Source organism: Octopus sinensis, linkage group LG8, assembly GCF_006345805.1.
Source record: "Octopus sinensis linkage group LG8, ASM634580v1, whole genome shotgun sequence".
NCBI lineage: Eukaryota > Metazoa > Mollusca > Cephalopoda > Octopoda > Octopodidae > Octopus > Octopus sinensis.
Window position 1 is genome coordinate 6,184,733 of NC_043004.1, and position 20,678 is coordinate 6,205,410.

The 20,678-nt window shown below is 36.1% G+C and overlaps 1 protein-coding gene across 15 annotated transcripts in view; it reads right to left on the minus strand.

Annotated features, from left to right (window-relative positions):
• Positions 1-20,678, minus strand: part of LOC115214989 (trafficking kinesin-binding protein 1) — a 257,960-nt gene that overhangs the window by 58,295 nt on the left and 178,987 nt on the right. The window contains exon 1 of one of the 15 annotated variants that reach the window (XM_029784098.2): positions 18,718-18,933. The exons of 13 other annotated variants lie outside the window; for them this stretch is intronic. In XM_029784098.2, coding sequence (XP_029639958.1) covers positions 18,718-18,822 — 105 coding nt within the window. In that variant the 5' untranslated portion in view covers positions 18,823-18,933. Of the gene's footprint in view, positions 1-81; positions 405-18,717; positions 18,934-20,678 lie in introns of those variants that run through there. One more of the 15 variants, XM_036505236.1, reaches the window with a different exon arrangement.

The following is a 20,678-nucleotide window of genomic DNA, read 5'->3' on the forward strand; positions in this document are numbered from 1 at the left end:
TTAATTAGAGAAATAGCAACTTTATATTTACAAAAGAAGTCAGAAAATATGATGTTAAGTGAATGGGTAAAAATATTAAACCTGAAATATTTCAGACTGTGTTGTATCTAGATCAGACATTTTCCTTCCAGACTGTCCATAATTTGAGAATAACAGACTGATACCTGCTTCATACTAGTCATAAAGGATTGATTAACTTTCCAAGTAATTGCTTATTTTTCTTCTAAGAAATTAAAATGAAGTTGTTATTGATATTTCCCTTTTTGTTTTTTTCCTCCAAAAAATCTCGCTGCATATATTTAGTTGGCTTCCTCTGGTCCATTAACTGGTTTGACTGGCAACAAAAAAGGTAGGTTTTGATTGACTTACAATTGCCAAGACACACCTACATGCTGTTATGATCCATGTGGTTAGTCAGTAAAGAAATATAACGATGTTTATTGTTTTGTTTTTAAAGTGGTGACTGTAAATAAAATTTTTTTTTTAAAATTTACTTGTAACTATTGATATCACTATGGTAACATCAACAGTTATATGCAATCAATAAATTGACCAATGACACTTAAAATTTACAACAGGATAACTGAGAAAAGGTAATGTTTTGTTTATATTTTTATCTATTTTACTGTAAACAAATACTGCATTTGACAGCAAGCTCTTCTTTCAACTGCAACTTACCTGTAACACAAACCTTGAGCTTTGTTTAGAAACTGAAAACAGGCTTTGGGGGAGTTTGTTGTTTTTTTTTAATATAGGTGCACCTTATCAAATGCAGTATTGTTTGCTAAGGATCACTTAAGATAAGCACAGATTGCTGTGAAATGTGTCTAACATGTCAGGCCATGCCTTTTATCTCAAAATGAGGAAAAAAGGAAAAAGTGGGGCAAATAAATTTTATGGACAATTTTGCCAGCAAAAACTACGAGTAGTTATATTGATTTCCAATTTTTACTATCTATAATAAACCTGTGTTATGTGTCACCTTTCTTAAATGCTATCAGTTTCATCTCTAGTTTTAGGTATTTTGCCTAGTGTTAAGTATTTGTTGGAAAAAAGACATTCCCTACAGATGACTCAAACTCTAAAGAAATGTTCACTTGCTGACATTTTTGTCCAGATATAAGCCGTTTTGATACTCGAGGATAGCAGTACCCAACTGGGGCTCCCAGGGTCGCATGCAACCCTCAAGTATCCTTCTAGTGGGCCCCAACAGTTTTCATTCCCATCATTATCATTTAATGTCCATTGTCCATGCTGGCATGGGTTGGACAGTTTGACCAGGGGTGGTAAACTGAGGAGCTGCACCAGACTCCAGCCTGATTTGGCATGGTTTCTATGGCTCGATGCCCTTTCTAATACCAACCACTCCAATTGTAATGGGTGTTTTTACATGCCACCAGCACAAGTGCCAGTTGCATGACTACGATTTCACTTGGCTTGATGGGTCTTCTTCTCAAACACAGTATATTGCCAAAGTTCTTGGTCATTTGTCATTGCCTCCATAAGGGCCAATGTTTGAAAGGTGCATTTTACATGCCAACTGACCTGTGTACTTTTTTTGTGTGAACCCCTAAAAAAAAACAATCCAGGTTTGGATCTCGTCTGGATATTTAAATAGTTGAGAACCACTGCTCCAGAATTTATTTCTATTACTGAATGGCATATCGGGCAACTGTCATCTATTACAGCCCTGGACCAACTAAAGCCTCAAAGAAACCTGTTGTATATATATATATATATATATGTGTGTGTGTGTGTGTGTGTGTGTGTGTGTGTATGTTTGTATCTCCTTGTGTTGACATCACATAATTGTAAATGAACATCTCTGTCATAAAGAAGTGTCATTTCCAATACTCTGCTAAAACATGTCTGGCCATGGGAAAGCATTAGCTTGCTTGGGAACAGGTGAGAGTTGGCGACAAGCAGGGCATCCAACTGTAGAAAATCTGCTTCAAACTTTGTCTGATCCATGCCAGCATTGAAAAATGGACATTAAAACAATGATGATGATAATGAAAAGCTTTTTATTGAAATACTTTTTTGTAGTACTTAATTTGACACTCAGTTCAGGAGACATTACAAGGATTCTGATGCCATTGTGATATTGTTTGCAAAGTCTGGATTAAGAATGGGTCTACCATTCTTAAGCCAGACATTTCAAACAATATCAAAATAGTTTTTCAATGTAGAAAGCATTTTACATCAGTGGTATACTATTTTATTGATGCCAGTCAGTTGGCTCGGGCCATATTGGGGGCAAAAAAAAAAGATAGAAAAACCTCCTCTGCACATTTGGATCTTTAAAATGTTTGCTATCTGTGTCAATGATCATAGAGAAGATGAGGATAAATTGGCTTTATACCAAAGTGAAATGTACTTATAATCTAAGCAGCCATATGATATCCTTAATGAATGATATTTGAGAAGAATGCATGAATGAAACTATTTTCAGACAAAGTGATAGCAAAATCTTGTTTATTACTTTCAGTGTTATGATTACAGTTTTCTATTTTTTTTTCTCTCTCTTTAAATTTATACTTTGAAATTTGAATGAATTAACAGCTTTAGTTTCATAATGCCAAATGGTACATTACACTGAGATTTTCTTATAGCTGTAACCTTCACTAGATAACTCTACTATGACCACCACCATCAACAAATGCTTTGAGGTGTCAGTCCTCTTTTAAACATGAATACAAATGGAAATCTTAAGCAATTTGGCAGAGAAATATGAATAAGCCTCATAGGAAAAAACAAACCAATCTATCTAATATAAATTAAGACACGAAGAAAGTTTAAAGGTCAACTACTAAGTAACTCACTATTCAAGTATTGCACCTGTTTCAATGGTAACATTTTATCTTTAAGAAAAAAAGAAAATGAAATTCTATAAACATTATATAAAGGTTTGAAACTGAAAAACAAAATTCTAGTGTTTATTTTCTATCTCTTACTTGTTCCAGTCATTAGATTGTGGTCATACTGGAGCACTGCTTTGATGAATTATAGTTGAACGAATCAACTCCAGTACTCTTCTTTTTTTTTAAGCCTGGTACTTATTCTATTAGTCTTTTTTGCTGAACTGCTAAGTTAAGAGCTGTAAACACACCAATACAAGCTGTCGAGCAGTGATGGGGAACAAACAGAAAAAGACACACACACACACACACACACACACCACACATAGTGGGCTTCTTTCAGTTTCTGTCTACCAAATCTGCTCACAAGGATTTAGTTGGGTTTGGTAGCAGAAGATGCTTAGCCAAAGTGCCATGCAGTGGGACTGAACCTACCACGTGGTTGGAAAGCAAAATTCGTACCATACAGCCTTGGAATGCAATTTTAAATGTGAGATCACCTTGAGAAATTGTAAGACCTAGTATTGGTAACAGTGTCAAAGGTTTTAACTACCGTATTTGATGGCATAAAAGATGCATAGACACATCAGATACCCTCCAATTCAACAGAGTATATTCAAGGAAAAAGTTTTTTATTGCATTAAAATGTAATATTTAGTTGAAAGCCTAACTTTACATATAGGACCTGGAGTGATTTTTTTCAGACATTTTTTGGGGGAAAACAAAAATGCATTTATATGCTATTAAATACATCACATGTTTTTATATAAGGAGGGTTAATTGAGATAATTTTAAACAGAAATTAGAATTAAATCAATCTATTTATTTACTAGTAATATCATCATCATCATCATTTAATGTCTGCTTTCCAATGTTAGCATGGGTTGGACGATTTGACTGAGGACCGGCAAACCAGATGGCTGCACCAGGCTCCAATCTTGATCTGGCAGAATTTCTACAGCTGGATGCCCTTCCTAACACCAACCACTCCAAGAGTGTAGTGGGTGCTTTTACATTCCACCGGCACAAGGGCCAGTCTGGCAGTACTGGCAATGGCTACACTCAAATGGTGCTTTTTACGTGCCACCTGCACTAATTCTCTGTTACCCTCCATTGGGTCATTGTTCTAACATCATCATCGTTTAACATCTGTTTTCCATGCTGGCATGGGTTGGATGGTTTGACTGGGGACTGGCAAGACACACAAACATCGTCATCGTTTAACGTCCACTTTCCATACTGCACCCGGCTCCAATCTGATCCAGCAATGTTTCTACAGCTGGATTCCCTTTCTAATGCCAACCACTTCAAGAGTGTAGTGGATGCTGTTTATGTGCCACTAACACAGGTGCCAGTCAGGCAGCACTGGCATTGGCTATGTTCGGATGGTGCTTTTTACGTGCTGGTGGCACGGGGAGCCAGTCAGGTGGCACTAGCAACAACCCACGCATGAATGGTGCTTATTGCGTCCCACCAGCACAAGAGTCACTATTTGGTAATTCAGAATCCTATCCTATGGTAACTCAGTTTTCACAACCTTCATGCTTTTTGATTATTACTTCATTGCCCCACAATATAGTTGAATTTTGAAAATTTCTTGTCCATGTGTGTACATAAAGAAACTTTAAAATATTCATTTTCAAACTGCATGTACAATGTTAGAAAAATCTTATCTCTGAGAAATATTAATTTGATCATGGACACAAAATAATGGAATAGATTCATATGAATTCATTTTGCTAAAAATAAAAGCCAACCTATATCAGACCTAAAAGCAAAAAAAAAATTATATATATATATTAATACCAATATAATGTGATAGTAGACAAGGAAAAGGCAAAACTAGAAGCATTGAACAAAGGGTAGTGAAAGACCAATTGTACTAAAAGTAGTAAGACTAGTAAAATGGAATAATTAACTGTATCTCTCTCTCACACACACACACACACACACAAACACCATTGACTCGTGTATAGTTGCACTATTCCAAACTTGATTTTAATTGGAGAAAACAAAACCCAAAAAACTTGAGTGCAACTTATACACAAATAAATATGATATATATATATATATATATATATATATTATATATATATATATATATACACACACACACCGTAAATCCTCAAGCATAGTCCGCACTTGAGTATAATACGCAGGGGATTTTTAGGGGGCCGTACCTCTGAAAAACCTAAACCTTGTATATAATACGCACCCCTTCTCTAACTTGAGTCAAAGAGGTCTATATAACGTCCTTGGTTTGTAAAAATGTATACGGTAACATCCTTTATTATTATTGTATATATAACATAATGCAAACGTGTAGCATTTTTGTGCAATGTTTAATAAATGTTGCTTACTGCAAGTTATGGATGATTCTTTTATGACTTCATTGCTTTCACGCTTAGCTTAAGGTATTTTCGTGCCCGACATCACAAAATGCGTCTGAATAAACATTGCCGGACAGCAAATAGAAACTCGAACATTGCTTAGAAAATAATTTTCATTTTAAACCTCATGTATAATACGCACTACAGATTTTGACCTTTAAATTTTGGGGAAAAAATGCGGATTATACTCAAGGATTTACGGTACACAATTTAAATATTCATTTATTTTAGATGAGATGAGGTGAAAAATATTTGCCATTTACAAATGCCTACATTCTTCTCATATTTATTAGTTAGGCTAAGGGTATGCGTCAATATTGACAGGTCATTTAGATGTCACAGTGAGATATAGCAATACATGAAACAAAGAACAATGATACAAATCACGAACAAAATACAAATAAAGCTTTGATTCCTTTCAAATGTTAAATTTTACAATCTCTAATGATACTGAATGGCAATCATACACAACATAACGAAAACAGCATCCCAAAGGCTAGGTGCTCATACTGTACAAAGTGCGACTCACTTAAGAATTTTGTGAAACATACATAAGAAAGTAGCAGCTGCAACATATAAAAAAATCTGAATCAATAAGAGAGAATATGGAGTCACATAAACCTGTAAGAGTAAAAGATTCCTTAAATCCCACCATATAGCCTTAAAGCAAATGTACAGTGCATAATGTAGTCCTTGCTATCCCATTCTACCTCACCTGCATTAGCAACTACTTTTTGAAACTAGTAAGCTATATGCAGCCCAATATATCTACCTCTCCTCTTATTAACTTTTCTGCCGCTCACCTTCACAAATACCATGCTAAACAACCTTTCCTAATGATTCTCCGCAGAGCCACAGCCCTCTGGAAATCCTCTCCCCACCTGTGTTTAACTACAATAAATTTGTCAGTCAAGGTGCAACAAGAGTCACCTCTATTGTTTTTATTACTATGCCAAAAAAAGAAAAAAGTTGTTAAACCAAACCTTCAAATCAATTGTCAGAAATAGCCTTTTTGTTAACTCTACCACTGTAGCCATCTTCTATCAATCCAGAACACTTCTCATCAATCCTCCTTTACATCTCATATTATGTCCAATATTCTGGTCTTTCTAAAGCTGCTCTTTACCAGCAACTTATTCAGTTCATTTGAGTTCAATCTAGACCTGCAGATCAAAAGCTCCAACAACAAGATGATCAAATTACGTCTCAGCCTTTGCAACTCTTTTTTACTGCTCAGGTCTAATGGTCAAAGTAATCCACTTCTAAATATGTATATCATACAGTTATCCTTCAAGCGTAAAAGTAATTTCCTTGTTGACAATCAGAGAAAACTTATTTTAAACTACTTCTGCTTTGAACACTGGTCATTATGTAATATTATGCAGATGTTGTGATTAGGTCACTTAGCAAAGAAAAACAGAATAGAAAGCTATGAAGTTGCACCACAGTTCACTGCAGACACTTGTGGTCTGTTTTCAAGTATTATTTGGTGTGTCAATCAATATATTGTACAGGAAGTGTTGATTCATTGACAATCAGCTACAAACCAATCACATTTTATATTCAAGTATGTTTCCAAGTTGCAATATATTTATATATTTATGACAATATTGATTACCGTTCTCCCCAACACCACTGTATCTATGAGCTGTGTATTAAAAAATATACCTTATATGTTTCTGATAACATATTTCCAACAATTCAAACAAAAATGTTATTTGTTCTAAACTGACCCAAATCAAAAACACTTTTCCGGGGGGGGGGGGGTGAAGTTCAACAGTTTAGGTGCAAAGAGATTTGTTTCTAAAACTATGAATAAAGGTCAGATACACTTATACCAAACAAACAACCTTCTCTTCTGAAATGGTAGACACCTCAACTTGAGACAAAACTTGGAAACAACAAAGCAACTAAAGAAGCAAACTATATGTTTTTAATACCTTCAATATTACTGCCCACTCCTCAGTTGTGGGGCCTTGTCTTGCAAGTTATTTGGCGACCTCACTGGTGCTGGTGCAACATAAAAAAAGGCATCCAGTATACACTGTAAAGTGATTGGCATTAGGAAGAGCATCCAGCAGTAGAAACCAAACCAAAGCAGACAACAGAGTTCTATGCACTCCTCTGGTTTCCCAGCTCCTGTCAAACTGTCCAACCCATGCCAGCATGGAAAACAAATGTTAAGTGATTAGGATATATTCAAAGATTCAATTATTAATCATTTGAATAGAGACAAAGTGTTGTAATTTTCAATGGGTCTAAATGGAAGGGTTGTATACTGGAGCTTCAACAAAACTCATGGTTCTCCTTGGTCTCATTTCAAGATTGCTCCCAGTCAGTTACAAACATCTTTTACACCTTTTCTCTCACAGAGAGCTACATAGAAAGCTTGGCAACTAACACTGAGTTGTTTCCCCCACTTCCATGTTGCCAGTGCAACAACAACTTCTAAAATTTGCTTCCTGTTTTATGCAAAGAGATTTGCCATTATTTGGAACCACTGCATAAAAAAAATGGTACAAGCTTATTTTTAAAATGGTTGTCAAACCTCACAAAGACAAGTAGAAATTTAAATTCTATGAGAGAAACAACTGTAAATACAAACAAACAAATATGGTGATAGAAATACATGATAGATCTGACCATACGGAGCAACTACAGATGTTGAAGGTTTAAACGGAACCACTATTTGTGTCGAAAAAACAATGAAATCAATAAAGTATACAAGAAGTGCAGTGACATACTTGGCAGACTGACAATATATCAACATTAGCTGACTTCTAAAAGGTGCAGGTGTGGCTGTATAGTTAAGAAGCTTACTTGCCAACTATGTGGTCTTAGGTTCAGTGCTACTGTGTGGCACCTTGGGCAAATATTTTCAACTATAGTTTCAGGCTAACCAAAGCCTACAAGTGCAGGCCTGAATGTGTGGTTAAATTTGCTACCATGCCACTGCAATGAACCTTGGGCAAGTGTCTTTTACTATGGCACTGGGTTGACCAAAGCCTTGTCAGCGGATTTAGTAGACAGAAACTGGTCGTGTGTGTGTGTGTGTGTGTGTGTGTGTGTACATCTTTGTCTTGAAATTGTGATTATAAACGAGCATCATTAACATCATACAAGCTATGTCATTTGTTTCCAGTCTTCCATGGATAACATGCCTGGACATGGGAAGTATTACCTTGTTTGGAAACAGGAAAGGATTGACAACAAGAAGGACCTCACACTGTTGAAAAATCTACTTTAACAAACTTTGTCTGTCCCATAACAGCAGAGAAAAGCTAATGGTAAATAACGATGATTTCAATTTATCTGTAAAAATTTATCTAAAACATGGATTTCCATAAGTAGTTGGTACGTTCCAGAACTAAAACAATGGCGTATTGCATACATCAAAGCTGTAATAAACAAAAATCTGTTGCTTGCATCATTAGATGAAAATGGATAACAATGTCACAATAAGATGAGAATAGAGAATGTGGAATATGTTAAGGAATCTCAACATAACTAGGAATGAATCTGTCTAAATTTTCAAAGAGAGAAAGTATTCTTATAAATTGCTAAAAGTACAGTTGGGTTGAGAACAAATATAGAATTCTTTATGAACCATTTTAAAAGATGTCAGACATTAAAACATCATTTGTTGATGGTGAGAGCAAAGTAGTAAAATATACAGGCACTTCTTTAGCAGTGGTAATAAGTTATTCTTGAAGTAATGTTAGTTTTTGTAAGCACCAGAGAGCACAATTGTAACCTTGATAATGATCAAAACAAAAAAGAGCTACAAGAAATACAAAAAACTACTTTAATAAAAGATTTAATTTTATTTTAAATAAAAGGAGGTCAAAACTGTTAATATAAAGATAAGAGATTAGATAATTATTCCTTTTTAAGTACAAAGTCCACAACATAATGAGATTATATTTTTAAAAAATCATTCTAAAAATATTACTCTCTTTTACTTGTTTCAGTCATTTGACTGTGGCCATGCTGGAGCACCACTTTAGTCGAGCACATCAACCCCAGGACTTATTCTTTGGACGCCTAGTACTTATTCTATCAGTCTCTTTGCCAAACTGCTAAGTTACGGGGACGTAAACACACCAGTATCAGTTGTCAAGCGATGTTGTGGGACACACACACAAACACATACATATATACAACGGGCTTCTTTCAGTTTCTGTCTACCAAATCCACTCACAAGGCTTTGGTCGGCTCGAGGCTATAGTAGAACACTTGCCCAAGGTACCATGCAGTGGGACTGAACCCGGAACCATGTGGTTCGTAAGCAAGCTACCTACCACACAGCCACTCCTGAAACTTTTTATAAATTGTCCTTCATGAAACTCTTTCCTATAAAATTTACATTTATCAAGTCCAACTGCTTTTGAACCAAACTTAATAAATAAACAAAAATCTATTGCTTGCATATTAGATGAGAATAAATTATGTGATCTTAATCAGTTTTATAGCAAAATGATTAATATTATTATCATTGATTTGACTCAGGTTTGTTCTTAATTCTGGTAGAATTTATATGAGTAGCAGGTTACTACCTGTGACTTTAGGTATCCACAAGCTTTTAATAGCCTTTCAAAGTGCTTAAAACCCTCTTGATAATCTTTCCTGTCCCTAACAGGCAAACTTTCTGTAGAAACTCTACAGGACATTATATTCGAATCTCCTTCAGCTATTTGTCTATAATTATTAACTATTATTATTCAACCAGGCAGAATTGTTAGCATGCTGGGCAAAATGTTTAGCAACATTTCAACTGTCTTTACGTTCTGAGTTCAAATTCCACCAAGGTCAACTTTGCTTTTCATCCTTTCAGGGTTGATAAAATAAGTACCGATGAAATACTGGAGTCAATGTAATCAACTAGTCCCCACTCCCCAAATTGCTGGCCTTGTGCTTTCAGTAGAAAGGATTATTGTTGTTATTACTATTTTTGCTGCTGTTGCTGGAAACAACTTTGAGAATTTAGTAGAAAGAATAGGAAAAGTAAAATACAAATTTGGGTGTTTGTATATTCTTGGTGGCATGTCTATCACTCTCCTGGTTACTAGTGACCGTTCCCCTGAGAAACAAGCTGGAAAAACCAGACTCAGACAAGCAGAGTTATATGCCTTGTTATCAAATAGCAACAAATGACTGTAGACTTATCAAACATTTGACATCGTAGACAATCGTACTGCATGTTAAACTATCAGTTGTTTAACTTGAAGCATAACAATACGACAAAAGATATTAAAAATTCAAAACATCATTGTTTAGTTGTTTTGTTCTAAAAATATATCTTAAGTGCCACATATACAGATAATACAGGAGTGCTTATTTGTATGTCTATACTGAATGCTAATAAAACATGCTTGAAATTTTGATTACGGGCCAACAATCAAACTACTGCAAGCATGTGAACAGAAGCACACACAAAAGCTTTAAATAGATCAGATTGGAGAAGCAATATATTGTGTTTATTAAAGCTTGTTTTAGGTTAAGTATTATATAAATTGATTAAAATGTAATAATACGATAACAATACAAAAACCCTGTACTGATGCCATGTAAAAAGCACCCAGTACACTCTGTAGAGTGGTTGACATTAGAAAGGGCACCCAGCCCTGGAAACCAAGCCAAAACAGACAATTGGAGCCTTGTGTAGTTCTCTGACTTGTCAGCTCCTGTCGAGCCGTCCAACCCATGCCAGCATGGAAAATGTTCAATGATGATGATACATAATAATTTAATGTGGCGGAGAAGTTTGTTTTTTCACCATATTGCTTTGGGCAAATGTCTTTTACTATAGCCCTTAGCTGACCAAAGACTTGCAAGTTGATTTCATAGAAGGTAACTAAAAGGTGTGTGTATGTGTGTTTGTGTCTCTCCTTGTCTTGACATCCTGTGACAGTTATAAATGAGTAAAAGTGTTAATTCTAAAATCTCTCTTAGAGATCAATGCAGCAGTTGTATTGACAAGTAATATTCGTAGCCACTTTCACCCATATATCGCCCATAAAAAATTTCACTCTATTTAGATTAAACATTATGGTAAGCTTTCACAATCTGGAAGAGAAGGACAGTATGCAACTGTTAGCTATGGGTGTTGACTACTGAACATTTTGTATGCTCAGTCAGATGTTTCCTGGTGAGTTCATATTCAAACAATTCAAACAAGCAGGTTATGTGTTGCAAAAACACAACCAGGAGTATATATGGGTTAACATAACTGTCTGTTCGAGCAGACTCTACTGCAATATTTTAACCTCAAGAGGACATCTCCTCTAGCTAGTAAATGATACACAGTGTCATTGTCATACAACCAGTGTCATTTGTTTCCAATATTCTGCACAAACATGAATTATTACCTTGCTTGGAAACAGGTGAGGGGTTAGTGTCAGAAAGGGCATCAGGCTATAGATAATTTGCTTCTATAAACTTCACCCCGATCCATGCAAGCATGGAAATGTGGACGTAAAAACTATGATTATGATGCTGATGCAACAAAGACAACAATCTGGAAAGTGTGCATGTCTGTTCTGAGACAGCTTCGTAAGTGACAACACTAAAATTCTAAATGCATGATGGCAAGGAAATGTATATGGTCTTGTGTGTGTGTGTATATTTGTATTGTGTGGTTAAAGTTTTCACTTCATATTAGGTGGATGTTAACCTCAGAATGTCCACTGGGTGCCCGCTAGGGAACACTGCAATATTCAAACTAAACATTAATTACTAATATTTCATTTTTGTATCTAGTTTACAAGATACTTGATGTGAATTCAAAAGTTGAAACAGATTTTGTTATATTTTGGGAGAGTAATTAAGTCAGTAACAAACACACACAGTGCTTCTACTTTACTTAATTTTTTATTTGTCAATTGGTTAACCATTTAACAAATTAAATAATAGTTGTAACTCTTCTGCTTCTAAATGAGCTCAGCCTAAGTACTTGTTATATTCTTCCTTTCATCAACTTAAAGCAGCAAGCTGGCAGAAATGTTAGTGCGCCGGGTGAAATGCTTAGCGGTATTTCGTCTGTCATTACGTTCTGAGTTCAAATTCCGCTGAGGTCGACTTTGCCTTTCATCCTTTTGGGGGTGATAAATAAAGTACCAGTTTCGCACTGGGTTCAATGTAATCAACTTAATCCCTTTGTCTGTCCTTGTTTGTCCTTTCTGTGTTTAGCCCCTTGTGGGCAGTAAAGAAATATATATTCTTCCTTTCATCAACTCTGCTGCATTTTACCTTTAGAACCCTGTTCTAAAAAACTTTGATGAGTTGATTGTTTTTCCCAAACTGCAGCCCCCAGAAATTCTCTCTCAGCCCACAACTCTCCTGCAGACGTCAATCAATAGGCATTCAAACTGAACATGAACCACATTAGTCTCAACCAGTTCCAGTCATCAATTAATGTTGATTTTCCATGCTGGCATAGGTTGGATGGTTTGACAGGAGCTGGTAAGCCAGAGAGCTCAAACAGGCTTCAGTTGTTCGTTTTCAAACGGTTTCTACAACTGGTTGCCCTTCCAAATGCCAACCACTTTACAGAGTGTACCAGGTGACTTATGTAGCATCAGCACAAGAGCATTTCACATGATGCCAGTACAGGGGTTCCTGGAATTTTGAGTTCTTCTCCCACTCACACTAAATCGCAGAAAACAACTGAAACTGGATTACAACCACTCTGTCCCTGGGTTAAATTACTTTTTAAAAAACAAGCCCCCTTCCACCACAATAATAAAAAAAGTTAAAAAAACAAACTAAAAGTCCTCTTGAAAAACAAACTGTATACAATATACTTATTTTAATGACCAGATTACATCATACCTTCCACTATTCCTCTATAGAATGTGAGGATAAACGTAATCCCATTGTCTTGCTAATGAAAGACACCTGTGCATTGAAATTCATTGCATTCTTTGTAATATAGGTGCAGTTACAGCTGTGTGGCAAGAAGTCCACCTCACAATCACACGGTTTCGGGTTCAGTCCCACTGCATGGCATTACAGGCAAGTGTCTTTCTACTATAATCTTGGGCTGACCAAAGCGTTGTGAGTGGATTTGATATGTTTATATCCTAGTAACTTAGTAGTTCAACAAAAGAGACCGACAGAATAAATACAAGGTTTAAAAAAAAGTACTGGGGTCAATTCTTCAAGGTAGTGCCCCAGCATGGTCAGTGTCTAATGACTGAAACAAGTAACAGATAAAAGGGAGCATGAAATTGGAAATAATGATTCTATAAACAAAAATAAAGACATTCTTTTCTACTCTAGGCACAAGGCTTGAAATTTTGGGGGAGGGGTGTCAGTCGATTAGATTGACCCCAGTATGCAACTGGTACTTAATTTATCAACCTCGAAAGGATGAAAGCAAAGTCGACCTTGGCGGAATTTGAATTCAGAATGTAAAAGACAGACGAAATACTGCCAAGCATTTCGCCCAGCGTGCTAACGTTTCTGCCAACTCACTGCCTTCAAAATAAAGAGACATTACAAGAGTACTGAAGGAACCAAAACATAGTGGTGGATGTAGATTATGAAAATGTTATTTGGTTATAAAGTCTCAGAAAATAATCACTGTAGAAAGAAAATAGACCTGAAACACTTGAGACAATCCTTATGATGAGATCTTTATGAAAGCAATGAGACAATCCTTATGATGAAATGATTAACAGTTGACTCTTACAGTGAATCATTATTTCAAATTTCATTTTTTCCAAATGTTATATTCTTATGAAAATTTATTTATATTTTACCATTTACTGCATTTGATGGCCTATAAGACACACTTTTTTTTTTACTCAAGAATGGCTTAAAACCACCCCAGCATCCAATGCACTCAATGTAGGCTCAAAACTCACGACTGTTGGCTGAAATTATACATCAGGTCAGGTAGATGTAGCCTAGTAGCTTAGCCTATAACGAATGTGGATGCAATAAATTGTTTATAATTACCGGTAATAACAAAGTTTTACAGGTAAGTGGAAGAATTAAAACATTATTTTAGTGGTGATTTATTTTACAAAAGTATAGCCAAGACTAGGATGTGTCCTATGCACTTGTGTGTCTTATAGGCCATCAAATACAGTAAGTCGGCCATATCCAGTCCTAATATTCTACATGTTTTATGTTCAGACTGTCCAGATCCAACCTCTTGCACCTACCCTACTATGTCATTGTCAAAATAAACAATCACATCACCAAAACCTTTAAGGTAAGGGATAATACATCCTTTATTCAAACCTAAGGGGATAAATAAGCAGGTTAAACATATCTTTTATCTTTTACTTGTTTCAGTCATTGAACTATGGTCATGCTGGAGCACTGCCTTGTAGGGTTTAATCAAATAAATCAACCCCAGTACTTATCTTTTTTTTTAAAGTCTGGCACTTATTAGAAGTCTGGTCTCTTTTGCTGAACAGTTAAGTTATGGGAATGTAAGCAAACCAGCACCAGTTGTCAAGCAGCAGAGAGGGAGTACACAAGAAAGCGTGTGCACGCACACACACTGTTTCCACAGAGTTTTTGTTGACTAAATCCACTCACAAAGCATTGGTTGGCCTGGGGCTGTAGTAGAAGACACATGCTCAAGGTGCCTTGCTGTGGGACTAGACTCAAAACCACATGGTTGCAAAATGAACTTCTTACCAAAACAGCCTTGCCTGTGCCTAGAGAGGAGGAAGACCAACCGGAAAAATTTTAAAAGACTGTAACATAACCTTCTTTGTGGCCCTTTTCTGACTAAAGTCAAAAGGACAGTGAGAGGTGAACTTGAGAAAAGTATTTTGATTTCAGCTTTGTTGTTTTACTTGTTTGTTATATATCAAATGACCTTATCTGTATTTGAACAAGACCACGAACAATATCAAGTTCTTGCAACAGCTGTTTTAGGTCAATTATGAAATCTACTCATATAGGCGCAGGAGTGGCTGTGCAGTTATTCAGTTTGCTTCTCAACCAGATGGGTCTGAGTCCAGCCCCACGGCGTGATACCTGGGGTAAGTGCCTTTTACTATAGCACAGAGTCAAACAAGGCTTTGTGAGTGGATTTAGTAGACAGAAACTGAAAGAAGCTTGTCATGTGTGTATGTATCTATATATGCATGTATGTAGTGTGCATGCATGTGTATGTGTATGTATGCATGTGTGCGTGTGCATATGCGTATGTGTGTATGTATGTGTATGTGCATGCATACATGTGTGTATGTGCATGCATACATGTGTGTACGTATGTGTGTAAGTGTGTACGTGTGCATGTATGTATGTGTGTGTGTGTGTGTATATGTACATATGTGTTTGTGAGTGCATGCATATTTGTGTTTCCTTGTCGTGACATTGCATGACAGTTGTATGATTATTATGATACAAGCCATACAGTTCTATATTTAAGCAATGAAGAATTATTTACATTATTTACATTTACAAATATCCGTCAAATGTAAATTATATAAATAAGACACAAGCCATGTTGGTCACTTCCAAATGTCCGTGAAAACACGTCTGGCTATGAGGCAAACACTATCTTGCTTAGAAACAGGTGCAGGTTGGCAATAAAGGTATTCAACTGTTGAAAATCTGTATCAAATTCCATCTGCATGGAAAAGTGGACATTAAAACAATGACGAATGAATAACACCTATTCTATAATTTATCTATAAAGAAATCAATAAACTTAAATCTATCAATGAAAAGTAAATTATTGGAAAACTTGGCTGCACCATTTTTAACAATAAAATCTCAACTACTAGCAAGAACATAAACCTGATTTGTGGACAGTCCCTAGAATTGGCCTGCATTAACATGGATCAAACTGGAAACATAACTAGAAAGGTGTAGGCTGTAAGAACAGCAAAATTAATCATCATCAGCATTGTTTAATGTCTGCTTTCCATGCTGGCATGAGTTGGACGGTTTGACTGAAGTCTGGAGAGCCAGGAGGCTGCACCAGGCTCCAATCTGATCTGGTAATGTTTCTACAGCTGGATGCCCTTCCTAATTCCAACCACTCCAAAAGTGTAGTGGGTGCTTTTTACATGCTACTGGCATAGGAGCCAGTCAGGGGGTACTGGCATCAACCATGTTCGGATAGTGCTTTTTACGTGCCACCAGCACAGGAGCTAGTCAGGTGGGTCTAGCATCCATCATGTCAGATAATGCTTTTTACATGCCACTGGCACGAGGGCCAGTCAGTGTGTACTGGCATCAGCCATGTTCGGATGGTGCCTTTTATGTGTCAGGAGGCACTGGCCACAGCCACAATATTGAGTAGCGTTTCACTATTTCTTTTCTGATGAAAAACTTTGCTGAATGTTTTAGTTTCTCCTCTTCTCACAGCCCAACATACTTCGCTTCAGTTTATATTTAAATGGGACCATGAAGCTATAGCATTTGATGACATATAAAATGCATGTTCTTTAAAAAATTACCCCAAGTCTGATATGTAAACTTGGGTCTGCCATAAGATAATTTTGCTTAATGTTAAATGTGTGCAATTAAAATAGGGGTATGCCCAATATACCTGTGCATCATTTATGCTATCAAATATGGTATCTCTATGCTTTTGTTTCTCTGAGATTTTGATTCTTCATGACATGAACATCTCAAAAAACCTTATGTGGTTTTCTCACAAGACAGTTGTTATACCTAGGTTTTTCTTAATATATAAGCTCAATATTTTTCTGCCTTATTGTATGACAAAAGCACCTATGTACTTCAAATGACATTTCAACAATAAATGATGATCAACATCATTTAACATCAGTTTTCCATGCAGGCATGGATTGGATAGGATTTGGTAAGCTGTGGGGCTATGTGGAGCTCTAGTATCAGTTTTGGCACGATTTCTACATCTGGATGCCTTTCTTAATGTCCATCTCTTTACGGTGTATCACAGGTGCTTTTATTCTTTTCTTGGCATCTTGGCACTAATGTGGTTGCCATATAACTTACAAGACAGAAAAAAAAAAAACCAGAGAAAAATGGAAAAAGCTCTCACTATTAAGTTGGGAAGGCAATATTTGGGAAGGAGAGATGCTTTATACCAGTTGCTAAAAGGCTAAAGTTTGATGTAGGGACAAGCAGATGTGCCTTGCTTTAGAGAAGATACGTAGTTACTCTGCATTATATAAGGGTGAGTGATAGTAAGTGGGAAGAAGATAAAGATGGTAGTAATGGAAAGTGCCAGAGTAAACTCACAAGGTAGAAGAAGGTGAGCATAAGAGAGGAAATGGACAGAGGAACAGTGGGAAGAAGAGGGTGGATAGTAGCACAAAAGCGTGGTTTAATGGTAACTTCTACACAGTAATGCTTCAATATTTTCAATTTGATGAAATAGTAAATAAATACTTTTTTTAAATAAATAAAAAATATCAATATTTCTCAACTGTTTGTGGTTATTGCTAGTGCAACATATCAAAAAGAATAGTTCAGGGGAAGGTTAAAACAGATTGATGGCTAAATATATTAATTTTCACACAACCAATATAGGCTGCCAAATGTTTACATCAATGTATACGCATGCATGAATACACACACATGCACGCACACACACACACATCTTCTTTCCTTTCAATTCACTATACAACTACAAACACACACACTCTCTCTCTCTTTCTCTTGCATCTCTCAGCTTCACTCCCAAAATAAAAAATGACGGCTGAACCATAAATAAATGACCTATTCTATACTAAAGTCAGAACAAAGAACAGAAAACAGTAGCGCCAAGGGCTTGTAATGAGATGATAAATGGATCGACAAAGCATAAAGGAAAACAAAGGGAAATTTTTCGTTTTTTTTTTTTAGTTGTGTTTACATCATTGGTATTATCTTTATCATTTGTATGGTAGTGACGCAGGCATGTCCTTGGAAACTGCAAGAATATCATATTTCCAATCCCACTTTAAATTCTTAGAGGTCTCATGCTTATGTAAAAAACTAGTATTATAACTATTACTAGCATCATCACCACCATCACTAATCGCTTTCTTATTAGCTACTGTGGCTGTTTTTTTATACATTTACTACTGTGGTAAATACAAGGAAACAAACAGTTAAATAACAAAATGAATAAACAAATAACAAAAAAGGCTGTTAGCAACTTTGTTGAACAAAATTCTAAGATTTATTCCACACTATTTACTTTGACAAAGGTCTTTTATTTTATTTCTTAAAAGAAACCATATTCTTCAGAATGTATCAAAAGTATTAGGAAAAACCTGCCATTGTAAACAAAATGTACACCCAGATGAAGAAAACCAGACTAAACTTTTACCATTAAACACTACACACTACAGAAACCAATTATTGCCATTATACTATCAGATCATAGTAAGTGAATAACAGAGATAGGCACATCCACCATATTAGTAGTAACTATTTCAAGAAATTACACAGAATAACCAACCTTACCCAGTTTTGTCAATTCAAGTTGCGAGGAGTGTAATTTAAGAAAATATCAAACTTACATTTTCAACAATAGCTAAGATATGTTCGACAGCTTCTTCTTCTTCTCTGATGTGCTCTCTAGTAGCAAGAGCAAATGGATCTAAATCCTCATCAAAGGTCTCCATTAAAAACAAAAAGTATAAAAAATTACGCAATTTCTATAAAGGACATGGGGATCCGTTCTTCTGCCTACGATGTATCTGATGTAATAATAATCGGCTGCTGCTGCTATGGGAATAATGGTATATAGCACAGTAGTAAGAGAACCAAGCTAGCTAAGGTTGCAGGAAGCAGACAGAGAGAAAGAGAAACTGAGAGAGAGCGGGGAAGGAGGGCGGGAGGGAAGGTATGAGGTAAAATTCTGAGTAATGCTGACAAGAAAGTGTATTAATAAACTGGCTGCTTTCTTCCTCTCCCCATCTCAATTCTAGACCATTCACTCTCACTAATTATTTCTTTGTAAATTATGTTTTTTTTTTTTTTAAAGAATTATAAAGCAAGTTGCAGAGAGCCAAGAAAAAGCATTAAAATAAACAACTACAATGTAGAAACCAATTTTGTTTTCTTTTTCTTTTCATTGAAACAATAAAGAATTATCGATTCAAATTTTGGCACAAGGACAGCAATTGGGGGGATGGGTGGGGTGTAAGTTTGTTACATCAACCCCAGTGTCCCAAAAGGATGAAAGGCAAAGATGACCTCAGTGGAATTTGAACTTTGAACATAAAGACAAATGAAATGCTGCTGAGCATTTTGTCTGGTGTGTTAATAATCCTGAAAGCTCATCACTTCACAACAAAGCATTATTGGCATCAAAATTCTAAGATATTTTTACATCTTCTGCTTCAGAGAGTTTTAAAAAACAAAACAAAAAGCCCCCCCCCCCCAAAAAAAAAACATGAGCATGAATCAGTTAAAGCATTTGGATTTAAGAAAGAATTTGACCAAAGTATGAGGTGTGGAATAAATCTCAAAATATTTATTCTTTTATTTGTTTCAGTCATTTGACCTCAGGACTTATTTATTCTTTGTAAGCCTAGTACTTATTCTATCAGTCTCTTTTGCTGAACTGCTAAGTTATGATTGTCAAGTGATGTTGTGGGGACAAACACAGACACACAAACATCATCATCATTGTTTAACGTTCACTTTCCATACTGCACCAGGCTCCAATCTGATCTGGCAAAGCTTCTACAGCTGGATGCCCTTCCTAATGCCAACCACTCTGAGAGTGTAGCGGGTGTTTTTTACGTGCCACTGGCATCGACCATGCTTGAATGGTGCTTTTTATGTGCCACCGGCACAGGAGCCAGTCAGGCGGCACTGGCAACAACCACACTCAAACATATACATACATACATATATATATATATATATATATATATATATATATATATATAATATATATATATATATCTATATATGATCTTTTTGCAGCTTCCGTCTACCAAATCCACTCTCAAGGCTTTGGTCAGCCTGAGGCTATTGTAGAAGACACTTGCCCAAGGTGCCACACAGTGGGACTGAACCCGGAAGCATGTGATTGATAAGCAAACTACTTACCACACAGCCACTCCTGTGCCTATACACAGCCAGGTTAAGCAAAGTTATTAAACAATCATTTCTTTTTCTATCCCTCATCATCAGTTTTACTGTCCAGTTTTCCAATGCTTGCAAAGGCCATACAGAGTCAGTTGAGGCAGATTTTCTACAGCTGAATGTGTGTCTTGACACTGCATAATTATTACTGTCATACAAGTAATGTCACTTCTTTCCAATATTCTATGAGAAATAGGTAAAGGTTGGCAACAGGAAGGGCATCCAGCCATAGAAAATCTACCTCAATAAACTCCATCTGACCCATGCAGGTGAGGAAAAGTGGATGTTAAAATGACAATGATGAGGATTACAAAAACACACACACACACACACAACCAACAAACCCATCATCCACACATAGTACATTTATTTTCATTACCAG